Here is a 23,821-nt window from a genome sequence, read left to right as displayed (position 1 = left end):
CATTTTTGAGGGAAGACTGCTTGTAATGGTTCTGAAAAATTCTTGTAAATAAAACATTGCAGAGTTTCAATCACTCCAGTAAGAAGTGATTTACTGCCTCCTCTGTGAATCAGCCATTCCTTACAATACAGAAAGAGAAGGTGCTCTACAGAACACATTTGATGGTCTGATCAAAGTTTATATTGGCGTTCCACGCAACTAGATCAAATTTGCATTTTTTTTCGACGCAGCCACAATCCACTGCTGAGAGAACTCTGCACAAAGGATATTTCTCAGGGCAATACTGAATTTTGGATCTACTTTGTTCTGAGAATGTGAAACCAGTCCGTTCTTTATAGCTTTTGGCATTGTTTAAAAGCTAGCTCTATTAGCCAAGCAAGAATTGCTTAATGGATTTTGCACTGTATACAGAAAAGTTACCAACAGGCAAACAAACTATTGTTGCCTGATAGACTCTGAGCATACGCAACAAGGGCACAAGCAACAACCTTTGCTTTTCTAGCGAATGACCATATGCCTTTTTCATATGGCAAGACGCTACATGAAGTTGAATACGCACATTTAGCAAGTGTTACTGCAGGCCATTTAAGTAACTTATTTGTCCCAAGTGCCTGTATAACACCCCCCTACAGGGGACACATCGAACAGGTCACTAGTCCATGCGCAAAATGTTACTTACCTGTAATGGTATTTGGCATTTCTGCATACTGATCCGTTGTCCCTGATGGGTGGCTAAACAGATCATCCAACATCCCGATCTCACCTTTGTGATTAGAAGAGGGAACTGGCAAAGTTAAATAATAAAAATCTTTATCAGGAGTGCAAAATGGATCCATAAAATACATGCACATGGAAGAGTCAAATCTTTACAAGGAAAAGTGCATTCACTGCTGTTACATGCTTCAGTTTTTAAGTGCCTTAAATGAAGTGTACTTTGGAAAACATTATAAACCCACAGTTTTTACTTTATCAACGTATTAAGATCTTTCGATGAACACCACCAGAGGAACTAATTGACTGTAGGAACATTGTCGTCAGGCCCCCATTTTGTCAGGGATGAGCAGAGCCTTCTCTTGGAGAGGGTCAGGGAGGATACATCCTGGAATATCGACACTCGAAGTGCCATACATGAATGTGCCTCTTTAGCTCTCAGGGATCTTTAGTTTGTCCAAGTAATTATGGACGCGAGTGACGACAGATTTCGTCCCTCCCACTGCCCCACGTGCTCTGTGAATTATCTTTTTTTTTTTTTCCATGACTTCATATAATGTTCTCAGGTCCGCCTCCGTCTCCCCTTCTTTCTCCGGGATCCCAAACAGGCTTAAGTTGTTCCGCCTTTCTCTGTTTTCCAAGTTGTCAATTTTCATTCTAACTTTCTCCATTCGCCTCTCCATTTCGGACATGCGCATGTCCATTTGGGTTTCTAGGGTGTTGAGAGGATTGATTGGGCTTGCCTTCCTCCAGTCTCCTCCATTTTGTCAATCCTTTAGGTGATTCTATTCAGCCTACCCCCAATGTCAGCCCTCATGCTTCTAATTTCTTCCATGAGCGCTGCAACGTCCTTTAAAAAAAAATGTTTTGCAGAAGCTTCTACGGTGGTAGACATGTTGGCCTGCGTGACAACTCCTTCTCTACTCCGTCCCGTTGTATATTCAAAGGTGGCCAGTTTTAATCTCTCATCCATACTCCTCCTGCTAGTCGAATGGACCCCCACTTGGGTGTCTCAGATAACCCACCGGCCGGAGACTTTGATTGGTGCACCCTTTTTGTGCAGTCCCCTGGGTTCTGTCTGCCGGCCGGGGTCTGTTGCTCCTATCAGGGCTGGGAGGTGGGCACCTCACCTTCCACCGTTATTCAATCAATTCCTCCTCTGCACTGCGTGGCAGGGAGACCCAACCCCTATAGAAACTACTCCAGGACCACTGCAGGGGGTGGAGATCACCCCCTGTACAAATTTGAGTCCTGTAATGAAACGCCACTCTCACCAGGTGGGGTTTGAGTTTTGGTGCCCCCACTTCCTGGTTCCTGCCTCATGTTTGGGGTTGTCTCAATCTCCAGGAGGGGTCCTTCCAGGCCTTGTGGTCTCACTGTTTTCCTTTCCACCAATCTTCTTCTCCCTGCCTCAGAGGTACACTTCTAGTCCCCCTCACCCCCCCCAGCTGTGCTCTTCAACATGTTTTCATCCAGGGTGATTTCCTCCCAGGGCCTGCTGTGCTCCTATGCCTCCCTCGTCCTCTGCCCCACGTCTCACAATGTTTTCTGGGGAGGCAGGTGGAGCACCAATCTCCTCAAGGACACCATGTTTATGTCGGGCGTCCTCTCCGTGCCTCTCTAGTTTAATTTTGGGCCCACTATCCCCCAGCCGATGTGTCTGCGGCACGTTGTCCGTAAGGCGCTCACTTTGTTTATCCTGACAGGTTAGGTCACGTGGGCCTGCTGCTCTCCTGTAGATTGCGTGGTATATGCTGCCTTGTGGTAGGGCGATCCCCCTCAGGTGCGAACACCGATGGAAATCGATGGGTGGGAAAGGGGGTTCTCCTCCCCAATTCCGAGACTCTATTTTCAAAAGCGGACGGGCCGCTTTTCAGGGAAGCCGGGGAGGCAGAGTGCCTTCTCTACCAACCTCTGTCCGGTGGGAAGCTTACTTCATTTGGCCACCGGAGGTCAGAACTCCTACATTCCAGGGCCGATTTGGCCCGTTGCGCCTGCGGGGGCAGTGGGTACTGACCGCCTCTCAGTCCTGGGTTGCTGGTCTGGGAGGGTTCACAAAGTGGGGGCTCACTTCACTTTTCGGGAGCGGATTGTGCTTGGGCTCACTGCATCAGCACACCCCCTGGTTGCCACCCAGCTTTGCTCTTTAAGTGATTATCATAGTCCCAACAGACATACCTCTGGAGTACATTCAATCATCGAGCCGTCTATCTACCTCGGGGTGAGAACTGGCTCCCCCAGTAAGGTTGCAGTTTAGGGCAGTTCCACCACATATGTGAGTATGTGCCTACCGTTCCACAGCCTCTCCAACAAAGCCCAAAGCTATATCTTGGGACAGGGAAGCACACATGGGGAAGGGCGATCCCTATGCAAAGTTTACATTATGGTGAATCTGGGTTGCTGGGCCATGGAATGGTGTCAACCCCAACCTTTTCGTTCTCCATCGGTGGAAGGAAACTCGTACATGCTCATAGGGCGATCTGATCTGGGTAGCCAAGGCATATACCCAAGTTGTCTACCAACCACCTGCTCCTCTAGTTGTCTCCACACTTTCTTCGAGCCAGGGTCTATCCAGTCCAGCAAAGTCCTCATTTGCACCGCTTGGTAGTATTTCCCTAAGTGTGGCATGGCTATGCCCCCCCCTCCCCCCCTCCTAGATTTGTAAAATGTTTTCGCCGCTACCCTAGCTGGCCGATTCCTCCATGCAAACCTGTCCAGTTATTTTTGGAGCTGCCCAAGCACTTGCTTGGGAAGCGCCACTGGGAATACATGAAATGGATACAGCCGCTTCGCTCGGGTGTTGGTTTTTATTGCTGCTATTCTGCCTATCAGTGAAGTTCCTGTGCACTCCACTTGCTCATATCTGCCCAGGTCGCCTTTATATAATGTGATATCTTAATTGCATACCATTTTTATAAAGGTACCCAGGAACTTGTATCTCAGAACAGCAAATACCCAAAAGAAGACTCTCGCTTCCCAGAAGGCTGACCCACTAGTGTCCGCTCATAGGACTGTATTTACTGTACTGCTTCTATAAGGGGCCATGCAGAAAATGCTTACCTGAGAACCCACTGCAAAAGGTGCAACGTGCCGCTGCACTTAAGTGGTTTTTGTGTTGGGGCATTCATGAAGGTGGGGTGGTCTGGAGGTGGAAGAGGGGCTCAACAGGGTGGCCGTCTTGCTGGGTGTGGGTGAGCAGATGAGGCAAGACGTGAAGGGGGGGAGGGGTTGGAGAGGCAGAATCCTGCTGGTTGGAGACGCACCTAAGCGGTCTAAAGACTGTCTTTTGTGTGAGTAACCTCCAACAGGCAGGATAGAGATGTAGCACTGAACCACCAGCCAGGGGAAGGAGTAACCACAAAGATGACACCAGGAAGATTTAGGAACCTTACCAAGCGGATCCGGTTGGCTCACGTGGCAAAACTGGTCAGTCGGCATGCAGAAACTGCCAAGAACAGTCAGAGTGTGGATCATCCAGTCAGTGAAGATGAGGAACAGGGACGACCCACATGCCATAGGAAACTGGAGCTAAGGACTCATAGCCCAGCCAGAATGGCCAAACATGGTCTTAAAGATTTTGCACCGCATCTCTGTGCCAAATCCTTCAGCAATTTTATTTAGAATCAGCAGACTTGTAGAATGCACAGGTTCACAGGGATGCCCCAAAACAAAATGGCAGGGAGTAGGACTTATAAATAAATAAAATAAAATGCATTAATGCATTTGTACCCCAGTGGCTACCATACTGGTACATTGAGCTACTAATGTTTTAAAAGTGGCAGTTCCCCTTGTGAAGCCAAAACTAAGTTAGAGCTGCTACCAGCCTACTCCGCAATACCATAGTAGGGTGATGTGATATCACTGTGGGGCCAAAATTGGGTGCTTGAAAAACACCCATGTCCTAGGAGCCAGACTGGCTACTATTGGACTGTGTGCAGAAAGGGCTGCAATGGCAGGTTGTCTTCTACTGAAGTCTCTTGGACCCCATACATAAGGTCTGAAAACTAGAAACACTGAGGGGAAAAATGCAAAGGCTTAAGGGTTCCCATAAAATGGGACAGCATTTATGCCCCCCCCCCCCCCGGACCCTCACAAACATGGTATTCCACTCTACCAGCTAGTTTAATATACATTCATACCTTTTTTTTAAATATAAAGTATGGTGTGTGTGACTGATGTAGGGCACCAAACTGTGGGAAACTCTTGGAGAAGATGGCCTTTGCCCAAAGGACCCAGCACACTAAACTTGTTAGTTGCCCATCAATCTGGATTCCGATCATCCAGAGGCACGGAAACTGCTCTTCTGCACACCCGTGAGGAACTGTTCGCATCTCTTGATTTCAACTCTCCAGCTGTTCTTTCTACTTGATCTCTCCTCTGCGTTTGATACAGTCAACCACTCCAGCCTCATAAAAACGGCTCCACGATACAGTAGGTATCTCGGAGCGGGCACTGGACTGGCTGACCACCTTCCTCAGTGACAGTCCGTCCCAGGTCATTCTGGGCTCTTTCTCCTCCCCAATCTTCATGTCCACCTGTGGCATCCCCCAGTGCTCCAACCTTTGTCTTTGGCTCTTTAACGACTATCTTACCCTTCTCGCACACTTCATTTCCAACTTCTGCCCAAGATTCCTATGTTATGTAGATGACGCACAACTCTTCTTCAAACTTCCTTCTGATCCTCTTCTCACTTCATCTATCATTCCTGCCATCCAGTCCTGGTGTACTTCCAGTGACCTCTGCCTCCGGCAGCAAGACTGAGATCCTTGCTATTGGGACTCCTGCCCCCTCTTTCTCTCAATGACTCTGACCATTTTTCATGGGCTCTTCCGCCCTCTCCTTTATCTTAGGCCAGAAACCTTTGAGTAATCGATCAACTCCTCTCTCCTTCATCCCTCACATTCAGGACCTTGCCAACTCCACCTCCTCAAAGGAATTCTTACTTTCCTCACTTTGCCCCAGAAGCTCAATGTCTCTAGAGCTCTGGTTCTCTCTAGGCTAGACTACTGCAATAGCCTTTTCCTTTATCTCTCCTCTTCTCCAGCATGGGGTCTGGCATGGATTCACATGCTCATGAATATTCCCCGTCGTCAGGCTGGGAATCCTCGGTAAAGAAAAAACCAGTATCCGTTTCGTTTCTGATCTGTCTTTCGTAGTAATAACCAATCACTGGTCTCTGCGTCATACTGACCACAGCCAATGACTGCCCTCTACCTAAGCACCGCCTCTGGCAGCCATCTTCAGATTTTTACCGCACGTTCATGTGTTGGGATCCTCGTGCTATTGCTCTCGAGCGTTAGTGCTATTTTTCGCGCTTTTTTCACAAAAACTTCGATTCTTTCGGTCAAAAGAGCCTCAAGCTCCACCGATCCTACATCCGATCAACGGGGACCCGTGTCGGATTCGTCTGTGCCCCTCAAGGGTGAAGATTTCGTCGAGCTACACTTCGGAGGACTCCAGAAGCTTCTCAGGCCCGGTCTCGGAGATGGCCCAGGAGAAGGGAAGCTCGACGCCCGGAAAGCTGTTCAGGGTCTGCCCTGGATGCCAGCTGCAGAACGTCTTTAAGGAGGACGAACACTCTTTCTGCCTTTACTGCCTTCATGAGGACAAGACGCACGTGGAGAAGGACTGTGCGTTTTGCGGCAACATGTCGGAACGGACCATGAAGGACCGCCATCAACGTCTCGCCAACTGGCTGGAGGGTAAGAGCCCGTCTGGCGAGAAGAAGAAGAAATCCGAGCGGTCTTCTAAGACCTTTGAGGGCGCCCCGGCGACGGGGGCCCAACATAAGGCCAAGCACCGCGAGTCCGCTGGCACCGGGAGCGCCGAACGGTCGGGCTCTACGGGCGCCAGGCAGGGCGCACCCTCCCCGGCACCATCAACCACGAGCCAACGCTCTGGGTCGGGTAAGAGGAAGGCCGAGCACCCGGCGAAGCTCCTGGAGAGGCCCCGGTCGAGCTCTAAGGCAGAGGAGGAGCGTGGCAGTGCCCCCTCCCTCAAGGATAAGGCGGTGAGCGCACCTAAGGTGGTGAAGGCCTTGATCCATCCGACCAAGCCCTCTATCGAAACGGTCGCGGCGGCCCTGGCTCAGCCTGTGGAGGCTGCACCAGTGGTGGCGACCTCAGGGCCCAGAATCTCCCTGCCTCCTCGGAGGGAGTCTTCTTTTGTGCCCATCGATAGGACCCCCGTGAAACCCTCCGTGGGGAAGAAGGGGGGGCAGGGCGTCGTCGTAGATTCGGCCTCAACCTCAGAAGAGGAGCTGATCGAGGTCTTAAGCCACGGCCTAGGCGTGGAAGAAGGCCAGCCCGTCGGAATGGACCCCGACGCAGGTGACGACGACGACATCGTCGAGGATACCGACGGGGCCCCTGCTCGCCCGTCGGATTCCCCTCTGCCAGCGCCGCAAGACAACTCGGCGGCCATTTTGTTGGCCATACAGTCCTTATGCTCCGAGATAAGGACGAGGCTACCGTTACCGACGGAGGAACCTCTCCCGTCGGGGGATCCAGAACCGGGACCTTCTGGTGTTCCCCCTACCAAGAAAAGAAGGATCCATCCACCACCTCCTTTTCAACCGTCGCGCCCCGTCCAGCCCTCCTCCCCGTCCACCCGAGGGGATGATACGGGGACTGACACGGCAGCGACGGGTACGGACGACGAGGCATACGACGAGGATATTCCGTCGTCGCCTCCCACCAGGGCTTCTCCGCCCGACGAGATCGGATCTTTCCACTCCATGATCTCCAGGGCTTCCGAGCTTTTCCAACTCTGCCCTGAGGAGAAGAAAAAGGAAGGCTTCCTTTATCAGCGGCGCGAGGCCAAGAGGAAGACGGTCCTCGCAGTGCCTCTGTTGGACGACATTTGGGATGAGGGCCTTTCCCTCCTCAAGAACCCTTCCACGACGCCAGCTAGAAGAGACCGGTACGAGAAAAAGTACCGGGTCCCGGACACGGCCCCCCTATGCCTCCGGGCGCAGCCTACCCCGGATTCCGTCGTCTCCGCGGCAGCCAGGAAGAAAGCGGGGGGGGGGTGCGGCCTCCACATCGACTTCCCCGCCGGACGGCGAGGGAAAGAAATTGGATGCTATGGGACGTAGAGTCATCTCGTCGGCAGCGACGACGATTAAAGCGGCCAACGCCTTGGCTATCGTGGCTCGCTACGACAGGGAGCTCTGGTACAAGATAGCTCCCCTGCTGGATTTTCTGCCGGACGACAAGAGGGCGGAGGCCCTGGAGATCCTGCAGGAAGGTGAGGTGGCCTCGGACCACGCCATCACCGTGGCGACGGACATCGCCGACACTGGGTTCCGCCAGCTGGGCAACGGCGTTTGCCTTCGACGTCGTGGATGTCTCAAAGCTACGGACTTCCGGCAGGACGTCCAGACCAGAGTCCTGGACATGCCCTTCGACGGGAACAACCTGTTTGGGAAGACAGTGGACGATTCCCTTCAGGCCATCAAGGCGGATACTGAGACGGCCCGGGCCCTTGGAGTTCTGCAGCAACGACGGACGCCCTTTCGGAGCGGCGGAGGCAAGGGCGCCTCCAAAGGTTCCGGCGGCGGTTTCGCTTCCTACCGTCAAGCGGCCCGCTCGTCGTCGCAAGAGGCCTACAGAGGACGAGGCAAGTCTAGCGGACCCCGCCGTCGTCGCCAAGGAGGTCAAGGCGGCAAGGCCGCGTCCAAGCAGGATTGAACCGGCCGTGGGGTCGGGCCCCCACCGAAGCACCCCGGTGGGAGGCCGGCTGGCGGGCTTCGTCAGCGTGTGGGAGTCCATCTCCACCGACCGTTGGGTGCTGGACGCCCTGGCCCGGGGCCACGCGCTCGAGTTTCAAAGAAGGTGCCCGCGCGTCCCCCCCGTGGCCAGGAAAGAACTTCACGTCCCTCAACTTCTCCTGGAGGTAAAGGCGATGCTCAGAAAGGGCGCCATCGAACTCGTCCCAAAGAGGCTTCGGGGCTCTGGAGTCTACTCGAGATACTTCCTCGTGAAGAAGAAGACGGGAGGATGGCGCCCCATCCTAGACCTGCGACGTCTGAACAAGTTCATCAAGGCGCAGAAGTTCCGGATGGTCACCCTCCAGCACGTCCTGGGTCAGCTGGAGGAAGGAGACTTCCTATCGTCGTTGGATTTGGAGGATGCCTACTTCCACATTCCCATCCTAAAGGGGCACCGAAAATTCCTCAGGTTCGTGGTCCAGGGGCGTCATTACCAGTTCAAAGCCCTTCCCTTCGGACTACGGTCGGCACCCAGGGTATTCACCAAGTGCCTCGCACCGGTGGCGGCGCAGCTGCGCCGCGAGGGGATTCACGTCTACCCCTACCTGGACGACTGGCTCATCCGCGCCAAGACGAGGGAGCTCGCCGTGGTCCACACGGCAAGGACCGTCCAACTCCTCACGGACCTGGGATTCTCCGTGAACTACGCCAAATCCCACCTGGTGCCCGCGCAAGTCGCACTGTTTCTGGGAGCGAGGCTCGACAGTGTCCCTTCTGGCCTCCCCGTCGGAGGAGAGGACCAGGACCATCTTGGGCAAGGTGCAACGGATGTTGGTGGCCGACGCGGCCAAAGTGAGGTCCATCAAGTCCCTCCTCGGGATGATGTCTTCCTGCATCTACCTCATTCCCATGTGCAGGCTCCGGATGCGCCCGTTGCAAGAATTCCTGGATGCGCGCTGGATCCAGACGACGGGCAGCTTCGAGGAAAGGATCAAGCTCGACGAGAGTTTCCGACGAGCGATACGGTGGTGGGGCACCCGCGCGCATCTGACGGCGGGCATGGACTTCCAGACCCCAGCCCACCAGGAGACTGTGACCACGGATGCCTCCCTGGAAGGGTGGGGAGCGCACACCGAAAATCTGCACGCATGGGGACTCTGGCTCCCGACGGAGAAGTCCCTGCATATCAACGTCCTGGAGCTCCGTGCAGTGTTTTGGGCCCTCAGGTCCTTCCTTCCGTCCCTCAAGGGCAAGGTGGTGAGGATCTTCACCGACAACACCACCACCATGTTTTACATCAGGAAACAGGGCGGAACCAGGTCCCCAGCGCTGTCCAAGGAGGCGCAGGACCTGTGGCATTGGGCCGTCGCCCAAGGGATTTTTCTGGTGCCGTTTCATCTGGCAGGGATAAACACCATCGCCGACTCACTCAGCAGGGAGCTGCGCTCGTGCCACGAGTGGGAACTACGGCAGGATCTGGTGGATCGCCTCTTCCGACGGTGGGGCACACCCCAGATCGACCTGTTCGCGACGGCGACGAACACCAAGTGCCGGAGGTTCGCCAGCAGGTTTCCCCAGACGAGGAGCATGGGCGATGCTTTCTCGTTCCCCTGGGAGGGCCTGTTCCTCTACGCGTTCCCTCCCTTGCCTCTGCTAATCCGGCTCGTCAACCAGCTCAAGAGGTCACGGTGCAGGATGATCCTCGTCGCACCTGCGTGGCCGAGGCAGATATGGTTCCCGGACTTGCTGGACTTGTCAGCGTCCCCGCCGATCAAGCTGCCGGCGGACGCGGATCTACTCTCCAGGGAAGGAGGCGCCATCCTCCACCACGACCCAAAGTCGCTGAACTTGCAGGCCTGGCTCCTGCAGCGCTAGAGTTTGGAGGATACGACATACCGGCCGATTGCAGAGAGGTTCTTGCAAAGGCCAGGGCGTCCTCGACTCTTAAATGCTACGGACACAAATGGAAGAGGTTCTCTGTCTGGTGCCACGCACAGAAGATTAACCCTCTACGGATTACGGCTCCCCAAGTACTGCCGTACCTGCTGACGCTGGCCAAAGCTGGTCTGGCACACGCGTCCATCAAGATTCATCTTGCTGCGATCTCCCGATACACCAGAACCACGGGGCGTACGTCCTTGTGGTCTCATCGTCTGGTGAAAGAGTTCATGAAGGGACTGTTCAGATCGTTCCCGCCGGTGAAGGCTCCGGCCCCGGCGTGGGAGCTCAACGTGGTGCTGACCAAGCTCATGGGACCTCCGTTCGAGCCTCTGCACTCGGCCCCGTTGAAGTTTCTATCGTGGAAAACAGCTTTTCTTGTGGCCTTCACCTCCGCACGACGAGTGGGAGAGATCCAGGCCCTTTCCTGCAAGGCCCCGTACTTGACTTTCCACGACACGAGGGTAGTGCTCAGGACGCACCCCTCCTTCATGCCCAAGGTACCGTCGGACTTCCATCTCAACGAACCCTTGGTGTTACCTGTGTTCTTCCCGTCGCCTTCGTCGCCGGCTGAGAGGACTTTGCACTCGCTGGATGTAGCTAGAGCGCTGAAGTTCTACGTGGACCGCACGAAGGGTTTTCGGAAGACGTCACAACTCTTTGTGAACTTTGGACCTGTCAATCAGGGGAAGGCTCTCTCGAAGGCTTCCATCTCCAGATGGCTCTCCGGCTGTATCATGTGCTGTCACCGGTTGGCAAACCGACCGCTGCCTGGCCGTCCGAGAGCCCATTCCACCAGAGCGATCGCAGCTACCACGGCGTTCCTATCTGGTGTGCCCCTGCTGGACATATGCAGGGCTGCTACGTGGAGGTCGACGCACACCTTCACGAAATTCTACTGCGTCGACCGGGATTCCAGGGAGGAGTCCAGGGTCGGCCAAGCAGTGCTGCGCAATCTGTTCGCCTGAGGTGAGCCTGGTGAGGAGGTAAGATGCTTAATGTTGAGTTGATGTGATGCTTAATGTTGAGCCTTTGCCACCTCCCGTGGTTGTGCATGTGTGTACTGCTATGTATTCTTTATTCATGAGCATGTGAATCCATGCCAGACCCCATGCTGGAGAAGGAACAAGTTACTTACCTGTAACTGTTGTTCTCCAGCATGGGTCTGGCATGGATTCACATGCGAACCCTCCCGCCTACCCCTCTGCGGCTCTTCACTTGGTCATACTGCCACTTCACGTGCTTCCAAATCTGAAGATGGCTGCCAGAGGCGGTGCTTAGGTAGAGGGCAGTCATTGGCTGTGGTCAGTATGACGCAGAGACCAGTGATTGGTTATTACTACGAAAGACAGATCAGAAACGAAACTGATACTGGTTTTTTCTTTACCGAGGATTCCCAGCCTGACGACGGGGAATATTCATGAGCATGTGAATCCATGCCAGACCCATGCTGGAGAACAGTTACAGGTAAGTAACTTGTTCCTTCCTCCCTATGGCCCCTCCAGCTAATCCAGAATAGGGCAGCAAGACTTATCCTTGGCCTCAAGCCCAGGGACTGCATCTCTCCAGCGCTTAAAAACTCTCCACTGGCTCCCGGTTGCTGCAAGGATCAAATTCAAATTCCTCTGCTTCATCCACACGGCTGTCTGGGGCCTGGGAACACACTATCTGCAACATGTTCTCACTAAATACTTTCCCTCTAGATCTTTACCTTCCTCTGGCACCAACTCTGTGTGTTAAACGTTTTGCTAAACAGTGAGCTGGTGACAGATCTTTTCTTAGCAGGCTCCCTCCTATGGAACAGCCTCGCCGCCGCCTTCGTTTTGAACCAGATTTCCTCAAATTCCGGAAGCGTCTTAAGACTTTCCCTTTCACCTCCTCCTTTCCTTCCTCCCTCCTATGCTAAACCCCACAGCTGCTGAGATTGGTTACCAGGACCTTGTGTCCTCCTGGGTCCTGTCCTCCCACACCAAATTGCCTACAGCCTCCGCCCCTCCCAGCACTTGGTCTTTGCACCCACTGGCCTGTTCCACCACAGGTGTGCACTTAACCATCTATTGGTGGTTGACCACTCCACCAAGGCACTTACAGCTGCTCACTTGCACTTCAAACTTGATACCCCTAGCACTTACCCCCGACTCCCCCACCCCTTCTCTCTCTCTGCTTACCTCTATCTTTAGTGTTGTATCTAATTGTACTCCCATGTTGCCTCCCTGTTGCCCTGTGGGCGCTTTGAAGCACAATTTACTTGTTCTATAAGCGTCTTATAAATGTACAATAAAATAAATAAACACAGAAGTCAAAGATACTGAAAGGCATATAAAGTCTAGGGGTGGGGACAACTGACCGTATATAGCCCAGTTTGCTACTTATCTGTCCCGCTGTTAGGTACGTTCGCATGCAGTACCCTTTGGGACCACTACACACAACTAGGACTACAGGTGTAAGCAAAACCAACCTTTGGTATAAGTCTGTACTACTGAGTTTTGGTAGTTTTGGTAGCGTTGCTGAGTAGCCAGGCTGTTCGCGGTCGGGAAAAATCATGGTAGTTCGTTGTAAAACCACTGCCACCAGCCATTTCGAGAGGAAAGGGTAGCATTAAACTGCTACATGAGTTTCTAGACATAGGGGATACTAAGTAACCCCTCCAGCACACTATTGTGAGAAAGGGTGTGCTTGGTCTAGGAATTTGAAAACGCTAGTAAAGTAAATAAATTTCACTTTACTTTCTCTGGAAAACAGTAGTTTATCCGAGAGAAGGTATTTAAACCTTGGGACAGCCTAAAAGGCTTCCCCTGTGTCTCTGCACTGAGGATGCTGTGGGACACAAATGAAAAGATGCCCATGGAGTTGTCTAAAACTCCATAATCAAAGAACACAAGAGTAAAACGCATTCGAAATGCGTGAGAGCGCGAGTCTCCTGGTGCACACTGCACTGATCTTCCCAGATACTACATGCCAATGTGTAATGGCCTGGGAATCATTGGTTTTGTCTCATATTTTCCACCCTCTACTAGGTTAAAACACTTCCTTGCCTTCAGTGCACCTGTGGTTAACCCAAGATCAGGCTGAACGAAGTCTTGCCAACCACTGTGGGCTCCACATTGGTTCCCTGTGGCTTCTGGGCTCCAGCTGCTTCCTTTTTACTTTGTTGGCTCCAGCGCTTCAGACTCTCCATGCTGGCACTCCTCCACGCTGGTTCCCTCTGACATACGGGACGTGTGATTTAAGCTAACCTGCTGCACCAGTCTGATAGCTTGTAGACCTCTGTTTAGTCTGTCGGTGTCCCATCTGGTATGCAGGGCTTTGCGGGGAGAGTTGATGTGCAGTAACATTTCTTGGCTGCATTTCTGTGTCTTGGCTCAGTTACATTTCTGCAAGGGTCCCTGCTCACATACGGTACACCACAGACCTGAGTGTACATCGCAGTATATGGTGACCATGAGGGACCGGCTTCTGTTTGTACAGCTGTCCAGTCTGCATCTTCTGAGGGATAAAGTCCTATTCTCCTTTCCCTGCCACTGGGTCCCAGCGATTGCCCTCATATACTGGAATTCTGGACTTGAGGTGGGAAATCGAGCACCATAACTGCCAGCATCATCAGGGGCTCTTTGACCTAGATTGAGTGGGGGCCTGGACTTGGAGTGGGGGGGTTCTGTCAATAGCACCCATGACTGTATCCAGGATGTGTTTGACTCTACCTTGATGATAAAAGTTGGTTCAGCGTGTACACTTCTTTTGGTTTGTGCAGACTGGAAAATTGCAGGCATTCCTGTATTTTCCCAAGCTGCAGGTAGATGATGCTTTTCAAATCCACAAGCACTACAGTACCAAGGGACATGGGGCCTTCATTTCTATAATGGGCTACCTTTTATCCACCATAGTCTAAGCTGGGAGACCTGGTTCCTGTAGCTCTGAGTTAGATGGGCAAGTATGTGGTGTCTGACCTCCGATCATGCCTGGCTCTGACAGCAGTTGTTTTTAGAACCGTCAATCAGATGAAGGTACCTGTTCTAGTTAATGTGAATGCTTATAAATGTTCTCATCTAGCAACGTTTTCTTTTTGTATGTTTTACTCATTTGTCATGGTTTGCTGCCGCCATTTTCTAAGCAGACCCATGAAGGCATGCTCTGTCCTTTTTAGTTATTCATTTCTTGGGCCAGTGATAATTATGTAGTGGGTGAGGCAGCATGTAATTAGTTTTTAGATTTGGTTAGTCCCACCAGAATCATTTTGTTTTTGGAAATAGTTCAGTTTCATGTGTAGACCCCACTGTTGTCATATGTTTGTCTGTCATGGCACTATGTTTCATGTTGCATGCAATGTATGCTTAAGTCTGTGGTTTTGATGTCTGTGTCATTTCCGCCTACAAAAGTGGTCTCAAATCATGCATTTCATATGTTTTAATAATTTGTGTGAACTTTTGTAATGTGTTATTTTCTTTACAATAGTATTAATTTTGGGGAGCCTCGTTGTGCAGAGTAGCGGGCAAGCTGTTGTGACCAAACCTGTAGCTAGCTATCTTGAGTGGTGTCTGGGTTCACTCAAGGCTACCTCTCCTTCACCCAACTAAGCCACGGCCAATAGACACTTGGGAACCATGCTCCAGAAACCCTCACAATCTCCCACTCCTCACCATCAACCCCACACCTCCCAAAAAATCCTGCAATATCCTCATTAAAGCATATTCTGAAGTTTTCCATGCCAGAGGCATTGTTGCAGACTGCTACAGAGACTTACTTCTCTGTGACCACGGCATACATCCTAGACCTAGTTATTCTAGCAAGATGCAACATTGTGATCGGACAGGAACAATGAGACTGCTCACAATAGTACACAAGGCATCCTGTACTTCCGTCTTCCATGGAACTACTGATCTGCTCCTTGCCAAGCATGCTGTACATGATCTACAGCTTCCACATACCAACAAAGCCACCTTATTCAGTTCAATCGCAGACCTCTTTGACAGTTTTCACAAAATATTTCAGCAGTAGTTTGCTATATTAATCTCCCAGCAGCCACAGAATCTTCAAAAACATTGCTCTACTAATTGAATCTCTAAACTGCTTCTCAGAACCTTCCATCCTTATTAGCAGCACTCCCAACCTAAAATGCACATGGTCAGACAGGCCATGTCTAGTGCACCTGTACAATTTCACCACACACTATCACAATGGCCAACAAACCATTGTATTGCTCCTTTGGAACTTCTCCCACCCATGTGCATGCTACAAGAGAACCTCATCCTCCTGCCCTGAACTTCAACTGACATTATGGATGAAATTGATACTCTGACATACACTGACCACACCCATGATCCCCTGAAATCTTGGAACTGACCTAAATCATCAATTATTTTGAAGATCCCTTAACAGCAAACGTTATATTCACTTTCAAATAAACTCTGGTATTAAGTGGAAGACCTTGCAATTCTGAAGTCCCAGCACACCGCTTGCAAGAAACTGATTACCTACACAATCGCCTAAAACAGAACATGGACCACTCCATCCACATCAGACATCCCTCCATCCCATATCACCAAGTGTACCTTAACGGACCATGTTGAAAACCATAAGCATAGGAGACGTAACCCACATTTTCTTAAGCCAAGGCTGCTCTAATGAAGTTTACCTTTTCCCCACTTCTTGTAAAATGTGTTGCAGAGTAAGCCCATAATCCATTTAGTTATGAATCAACGATTTGTTCACATCAATCAACTCTTTGCTCCCTTCATGCATCTTTTCCCACCCTCTTAAAATGGGACAGATCTTACTGCTACTGGCCTTTTACACAACTACCTTTCATCAGTAATATCAATGAGAAAGCAGTCTCCCTCCAATTACACACCCATCTCCAAACGAAATCACATGTGTGGCTGCCAGTTCAGTTTCTGGTCTAGATGCACCATGCCGTCCACATATTATCCGAGGGAGATTCCTATCTGGTGGTCCTGCTTGACTCCTTCCCCCAACCTCCATCTTCACACGGCTCTGCTTCACATCCTTGCAACAATCATGGGTTTGGATAAATCTGTTCTCGTTTACTTCGTTACCAATAGATGCCAGCTTTTCCAGATGAGCACCATCTGATTCCTTTGACACCAAGTCCTCTTCAATATCTACATGGTGCCTCTGGGGCAACTGACCAATCTGGACATCAAAATCCACAAATGTGCAGAAGAGACTACTCTAAGGATGTGCACTCTTAATGACATACATCAACTAAAACCATGGCTCTTTCTTTTGTTCCTGAATGTTGCTCTGTACAGGACCTAGCTAGCATGGATGAACCCCTAGGAATTACCACTCCTCTCTCAATCCCTAGGATTTCTAACCAACTGCAATCTCTCATTCAAGACCCTTGTCGCCATTAAAACGGACTGCTTGGTATCTGCTGTCTCCTCAGCAAAATCCAACCGTTCCACCCTCCTCAGACTTCAGAACCCCTGTCCAAGCCTTCATTCTTGCCTGTCTTGATGGAGTTGACAAACTCCTGGTAATTGTGGAAAAATCCACCCTCTATCCCAGGCAAGACATGAGGAAGCATGGCCTCCTTAATGATGCTCCACCAGTACAACTGGAAAGGACCAGGAGGGCAACCTTTGCTGTGGTGGTCACCAATGTCTGGAACACCACGCCTGGATGACTATCTTATGGAAACTGCTGAAAACCTGGCACTTCTCCAAACCTCAATAAGAAGCACCTTATCTGCCACCTTTTATTTATAGTACACTAATTGACATCAACTACAAGGACACCTTGAGGGAACTCTGGACCCACTCAATCTTACATGAACCCTGCAACCCAAGACCATTGTAGTCAACCTCTTACACCTAACCTGTCTCTACGCTCCCTCTTCCACCTTGCACTCCACATAAAAATGAACAAAGACACACGGGAGCAGAGAGATTGTGTGTGTATATTGTGACTACCATAGACTACCTCATCCATAACGTCATCCCATCACATTCCCTTCCCAATGCTAACCTTCCCCTTTGGATAAATCTGAGGCTTATGTGACAAAACGCAACCCACATGTCCAGGTTAACTAGAATCACATGTGTACACAGGCATTTGTGAATCTGCTTCAAAACTTGATTGTGCACCTTCTGCTGCCACTAACCACCCTACCCATCCAACTCTCTTCCATGACCTAGTGCCAAGAGGTTGCCAAACGGGAAGAAGCTATACCTTCGATGATGCAAATAAATTAAATTGCATTGCTTGCAGCATCCTCATTAGCCCTCCTCGAAGACTGTCTGTCAGCAGCTCATACCCTCCCTGAGAATATTATAACTGCCTCACTCCATCTTCCGGAACTGCATCTCCTACCCATGTAAGCCACTGTCCACTTCAAACGGCCTGCATCACCTCTGAGGCAACACCACCAGTGCTCCATCCAACACGGTTGAGAAATATAATGTCTTGGACAATGTATCCCAAGAAGCCGGGATGGAAACTAACCACTGCAGAAAGAGAAAGCCGGGAAACTGGCTTTCTCCAGATAGGGCCCTGAAATGTTTATCTAATCCACTCACTACCATCTGGCATTCACACTCCCTTGTACACTTCAGGAAGAAATTGATGACACTACTCTTCAAGAACACTTAGCACAATGCAAACTGCCAACTCCTCCATCCCCATTTTCTCTTGTAGCTCGCACCCCTGGAATGGATTGCTAGCTTCCCTCAGACTCCGCACAACCCTTTGCCACTGTGTATTTTGCTGACCTAGCCCCTGTACATGACTGTTGCTTGCAGCTGGGTTTGCTCTATATGAAGCCATAAAAGCACATATTCAGAAAATTGTAGTAAATGTGTTAATCCTATAACAATCATAATTTCCCAGTATGGTTCTGTGGTTCTTTTGCCACTGTAAAATAATGGGAAGTAGTCAAATGTATGCTTGGATGTATGTAATGTAACCAGGGAGTATGGCATTGGTTTCAAAACCATTGCTCCCACAACTCTTATGAGACTTCATGCACTGTTTGTTCTTCTGTTTGTAGATTTGGAAAACCTTGAATGGTGATAAAGAGCGATACAATGATAGACTATCTGCGCTTGCGACAAAGACAAAGGAACAGTTGAAGTCTGAAGAATCCCAAAAGCAAGGTTTGTAGCCACTGGAGGGGGAGGCAGCAATGCCTTGGAGGTGGGCAGTCTCTTCAAGTTGTATTTGTTGCCAATCAGCTTCCTCGTTTGTACAATGTACTCAAAGAAATGTCCCATGATCATTCCTCCTAGCCCACCAGTTTCCTAACTTTGAGCTGCTCATTACATTGCCATCTGTCTACCGTAGAATTAAGTTAACCGCATCTGATGTCCATGCTCCTTTTCACTCTAGAAATTTTAAGGCGAAACCTGGCTCTTTCAGACTAAGGCCCACACTCTCATCAAGGTGTTAAGTACGGAAAAGGACGTTAAAAGGGTTAACCTTTTCGGTACTTAAGACCTATTCTGAAGGTGAGCATTCTCCTGCAGTTGGAAGGAATGCGCCACCTTCGGAATACATGTGGCGGTTGCTAGGATGGGTTGGAAAGCAATCCAGCAACCGCCACATTCGTGAACTGGTTTTTTGGAATGCTATTCTTGTGGCACTCCGCCACTTTAATATGTGTGCTAAAATAGCACACATATACAATACCCTTTTGGTGACGTTAAACTGGAGGAGTGCCACAAGAAGCCTTTTTGGTGTAAACGACAGTGTCCATATACACAAGTGTGTTGTATATGAACACTTTCATGTACACCAAAGCAAGCAGCTTCAATGTTGCTGTTTTGGTGTACATGGTGTACATGAAAGTGTTCATATACACCGCACGGGTGTATATGAACACTTTCCTATACACTAAAGCGAGCAGCTTCAACATTGCATCCTGCAACGTTGAAGCTGCTCGCTTTGGTGTATAGGAACTGTTCTCGGCAGCATTTTTGTAAAATAACAAATATGTCGTTATTTTAGAAAAAATGCTGCCGAGATTGGATTGCGCCTGTTAAAACAAAAAACAGGCGCAATTCATACAGTGCACTGTCGTGCTCTACGAGGACGCCCAAGCCCACTTGAGAATACTAGTGGAACCTGGGTGTCCTCTTTTGGCGCAGTGAATCGTGCTGTTTAGCACCTTCACTGCGCCAAGTTCAGAATGTGGAACTAAGTCTTTGCACTTTTGCTGATCTACAATTAAACCGCATTTTGCGCTTTTGAGGAGTTATTATTGGATGACCATTCTGAATGCTTTGGGAATACTAAAGCTTGATGGAAATAGTACCAAACAATTTCCTATGATGAGCAACAAACGTGAGACATCATATTTTTTTCCCCCTCCATAGTATTAATATTGTCTGGCATTACCTTTATGCTATTTACTTTATTTATTTTAATCTGCTTTATTGATTTTTTAAACAAAACACAACCCACAACCAAACAAAGAGGGAGTAGTAAGTGAATACAGATGAAATGAAACCACAGTACAAGCATCTCCCCATCAACAACCTCTTACCCTCCAATCCACCCCAAATCGCTTCTGCCATATCCAATACATGCAGCTCTCCTCGGAACACAGCATCAGGAGGTCAAGGATGGAGCAAAGAGCTACCACCTCGGACTCTGTCTACACAATCCACTGTTTATGCCACCGTAGGGTCCCTAGCATACCGTCCATCCATGATGAAGACAAATGACTGAATAGCTGTGATTACACCCTCAGAACCTTGCCCATACAGATGAGTCTCCACAGACCACCCCAATACAGTCAGGCCACCCCTCATAATTAATATATCCCCACAAAGAAAATAGACCAACAACCAAAGGGGAACCACACCATTTTACAAAGCTGCAACTTGTTTCTCAAGGAAGTGGTGATAACAATGTTGATAGGTGCCTAAGGTGTAACCTCAACTGTCCGGTTCCTATATGCGATTCACATGCATGTTTACAGTCCCACTGAGCCTGGGTCTCATTGCGGATACTACGGTTCCAAGAAGCCCTCCGCCATTCAATATACACCGTCCTACGCCATGGAGCTGATTCAGCCTTCGCCCAGCGTTCCAAATCTGCCAACTAAGCTTCCATTCTAAGACCCTCTGCTGACTTCAAAGTCATTGCGATTCTCCCTTTTAGCTAACACACACAGATAAGGTATTTTATCCTAGTGAGATGTACTGTGTGGTCCCTTCTCCCTCCCTCCGGTAATATTCCCAGCAAACAAGTCTCTGGGGGCCACGTGTGCATCTGAATCCCTCCCCCTAACCACCTTTTCTGCAATCTCCTTCCAAAACCGCCCAATGTCTTGGCAGGCCCATAACATGCGTAGCAAATCAGCGTAATTCTGCACACATCTGGGACAGTTAAACAAGTACCCCCGTCCCCTCCGCCCCCCGCTCAGCGGAACGATGATATCCTGTCAGGGGAGAGGGAGGGACAGGTAGTCTCTATGTGTACAGTCGGGTGGGCTTGAATCTGCAGTTTCTGGAGACATGTTTAGTGTATGACAGTATCCTTGCCCTTTCCGCATCTGTGAATGTCTTACCCAGGTCCGCTTCCCATTTTGAGCGTACCGGCAGAAAAGGTTTGCTAAGTTTAGTCTTAAGCAGTTCATATAATCCAGAAACTGTGTGGTCCTCCTCTTGGCACCACATACAGTCTCTAGTACCTGGTTATTTATAATCTCTCCGCAAAAATCTGTCTGCCTCTCACCAATGTTCCTCGCGAGGCCCAGGTGTATCAAAAACTGCCCATTATGCATGTCAGAAATGTGCATCAGCGTAACAAAGTCCATCAATCTTGTCTCTAGCTGCAAATCTCCCAATGTAACTATCTCCTTGCTCTCCCAGTGCCGCCTGATCTGTATAACTGAGTCCGTAGCCTTTCGAAGCCAATCCCAGCTACGGGATATTCAGGGAGTAAGGATCAGAGATTCCCATACATTTCCACGCTTTGTGCCAAACATTCCTGCCTAGCACGAGAAGCCAGGGCTGACACGGGAGTCGGTCTTCCTTAACCCACAGTACCTCCTTCAGAAAATACTGCTTAAGTGACGACATTTTGTCCAATCAACTGACTACAAACTGCAGCTGTCCCACAAATTAGTATCATTTGATGTGGGCAGTCAGATTCCCCCTGTACTGTAATCCCTATACAATGTGCTCAATGGTATTCTGTTCCGTCCCCCTCCACATAGGAATGATCGTGTCTCTGACTCCAGAGTACTGAAGAACTTCTCGGGTATGATGTGGGGTACATTGACAAAATGATATAACAATACCGGGCTTGGCACACTGCCATTTTAAGAAGGGCAGCCCTGCCTGCCACAGACGAGGCAAACCTCCTCCACAATGCCATGGACTTAATAACAAAGTCGTGCCAGACATTAATTCTCAGATAACTGAATGTGGCCTTTGACCGATCCTTTTGGGTGCAAGTAAGCCGGCTGGTTCAGGTTCAAGCCAGCTGGGCCTGCCAACGGGAACAAATGGGTCTAATAACTGCTTATATGGATGCAGGAGAGCTCTGCAAAATGCTCTAATATGTCTTAAGATTTATGGCAGGTTTACCTCATGGGTGTTAACGTGAAGGAGCATATTGTCCGCTTTCATAAATATCAAATGCCTGATCCCATAGATCACTATACCTGCCTCTGCATTTTCTGCCCTTAAGAATGCAGCGAGCGGTTTTAGGGCAAGAATAACATCAGGGACAGCGGGCAATCCTGCTTGGTGCCCTTGTGCAGTTCTCGTGCCTCGGAGATCTGCCTCCCTGTCCTTACATTTGATTGTGGTTCAGTATAAACAATCTGAACCCACCTCAGAAATCCTGTTCCTGCCGAATTGTTTCAAGGTCTTGTGTAACCAGTCCCACCTCAGTCAAATGCCTTGACCGCGTCCAGCAAGGCCACATTAGTATTAGACTGTCGTCTGGTGCGGTCGATCACATGGTGGAGTCTGCGCATAACCTGTTTGATCAGTGTGTATCAGTTCTCCAATCACTCCTTTCAGTCTGTTTGCAAGTAGGGACATGTGGATCTTATGTTCTTTATTAACCATAGAAAGAGGCCTGTAAGTGCTGCAGTCCAACTGTGACTTTCCGGGTTTAGGTACAGACACAATTATGGACTCTCAGGCTACAGGGCAGCTTTCCCACCGCTTATGTCTCTTTGAACATCGCTAAAAGCCTGGGGGCCAATGTCTCTGCGTACGCCTTATAAAATTCCCCCCCGCAGACCGTCTGGTCCCGGGGTCTTGTCAGAAAGCAGGGACATTATAACTGACCTTATTTCCTCGGGGGTGAACGGGGAATCTAGCGATGTCGACCTCACTCCCATCCGATGACCCTGCAGAGTACACATTTTTATAGTATGCAGAAAAAACATCATTAATCTGACTCTGGGTCTTCACTATTACACCCTCATCCCAGATGGTCTAAATCATCTCTCGTAGCTCCTCCCTGCGGCACAGCCACTTGTCACACCCCTGGAGTATCTCACATTTCTTTCCTGACCACGGAAGCCAAATGTAGTTGACCCCTCCCACCTTGGTTTGCATGGGCTCCTGATTCTAGTCAACGGGTTACCACGAGGCAGCCAATGGGGATTCGGGGGGAGAAGAGGGTTAGGGAGAAGTTGTGGATAGGGCAGGGGGTGTTAGGGTAGCTGGATTGATGATAAGGTGCGGATGGGAATTGGGGAAGTAAGGAACGGAACATACATCATTTATGATGATGGCAAGTAGCCTCCCGTTTCCTTGACCTCTTAACTCCTAGATGCACACTTCTACTAAACTGAGCATATTCCTTCTTGGTTAGGATTACGCTCTCATGATCAGCAAACATTCAGTAATCATTGCATAGCTGGTAAGCAACTAACAAAGCACATAGCACCAGGAATACCTGGACTAGCAATAACATGGAAACATGTACAAGACACAAGACCATAACCTTTTAGCATGTGTGCTTGCTGAAACACATGACGCAGTAATGGCGTGAGGCAGAGAGGTATTCCAATGTTTAGTTCCCCCCTCAGACGCTTCAGTCTCCTGACTGCCTGTGAATCCCAAATGTGTGTTTAGCAAGCAGCAACGTACAAACAAATATTGCATGCTTCCTGACCCATGTCCACAAACGCTCCATCAAGAGTGTTCATATGCCTTCATTGGCTAGTTTAAGCAACGTTTTGTATGCCAAGAGAAACGTTCCTTAACAGCAGTGTTTTACCAGAGCGTAGCCTTCACCGGTCCCCCCCCCCCCGTTAGCCAGCATGGCAGTGACCCAAACAATGGAGCGATTACACTGAGGCCTGGAAAGTGGGCTCACCGCCTCCTCCCCAGGCTTTGTAGAACATGCCTTGAAGCTGGAATAACCTGCGGTCTGTGCGGCGCTCACACGCCTGCCGCGAGGGAGACTACCGGTGCTGCCTCCTCCTGTCCCTCATTCAGTGCTGCCGCCCCACCTCCGACCACCACCAAG

At 50.0% G+C, this 23,821-nt stretch overlaps 1 protein-coding gene across 5 annotated transcripts in view; it reads left to right on the top strand.

Moving 5' to 3' along the window:
- AIFM1 (apoptosis inducing factor mitochondria associated 1) overlaps nt 1-23,821 on the top strand; it is a 909,880-nt gene that overhangs the window by 115,362 nt on the left and 770,697 nt on the right. For all 5 annotated transcript variants that reach the window (XM_069613095.1, XM_069613094.1, XM_069613093.1 and 2 more), the window contains one exon: nt 18,369-18,474. In XM_069613095.1, coding sequence (XP_069469196.1) covers nt 18,369-18,474 — 106 coding nt within the window. The remainder of the gene's footprint in view (nt 1-18,368; nt 18,475-23,821) is intronic.

Source organism: Ambystoma mexicanum, chromosome 5p, assembly GCF_040938575.1.
Source record: "Ambystoma mexicanum isolate Mex_15411 chromosome 5p, UKY_AmexF1_1, whole genome shotgun sequence".
NCBI classification, from domain to species: domain Eukaryota; kingdom Metazoa; phylum Chordata; class Amphibia; order Caudata; family Ambystomatidae; genus Ambystoma; species Ambystoma mexicanum.
This window is presented reverse-complemented; position numbering and strand designations above follow the sequence as displayed.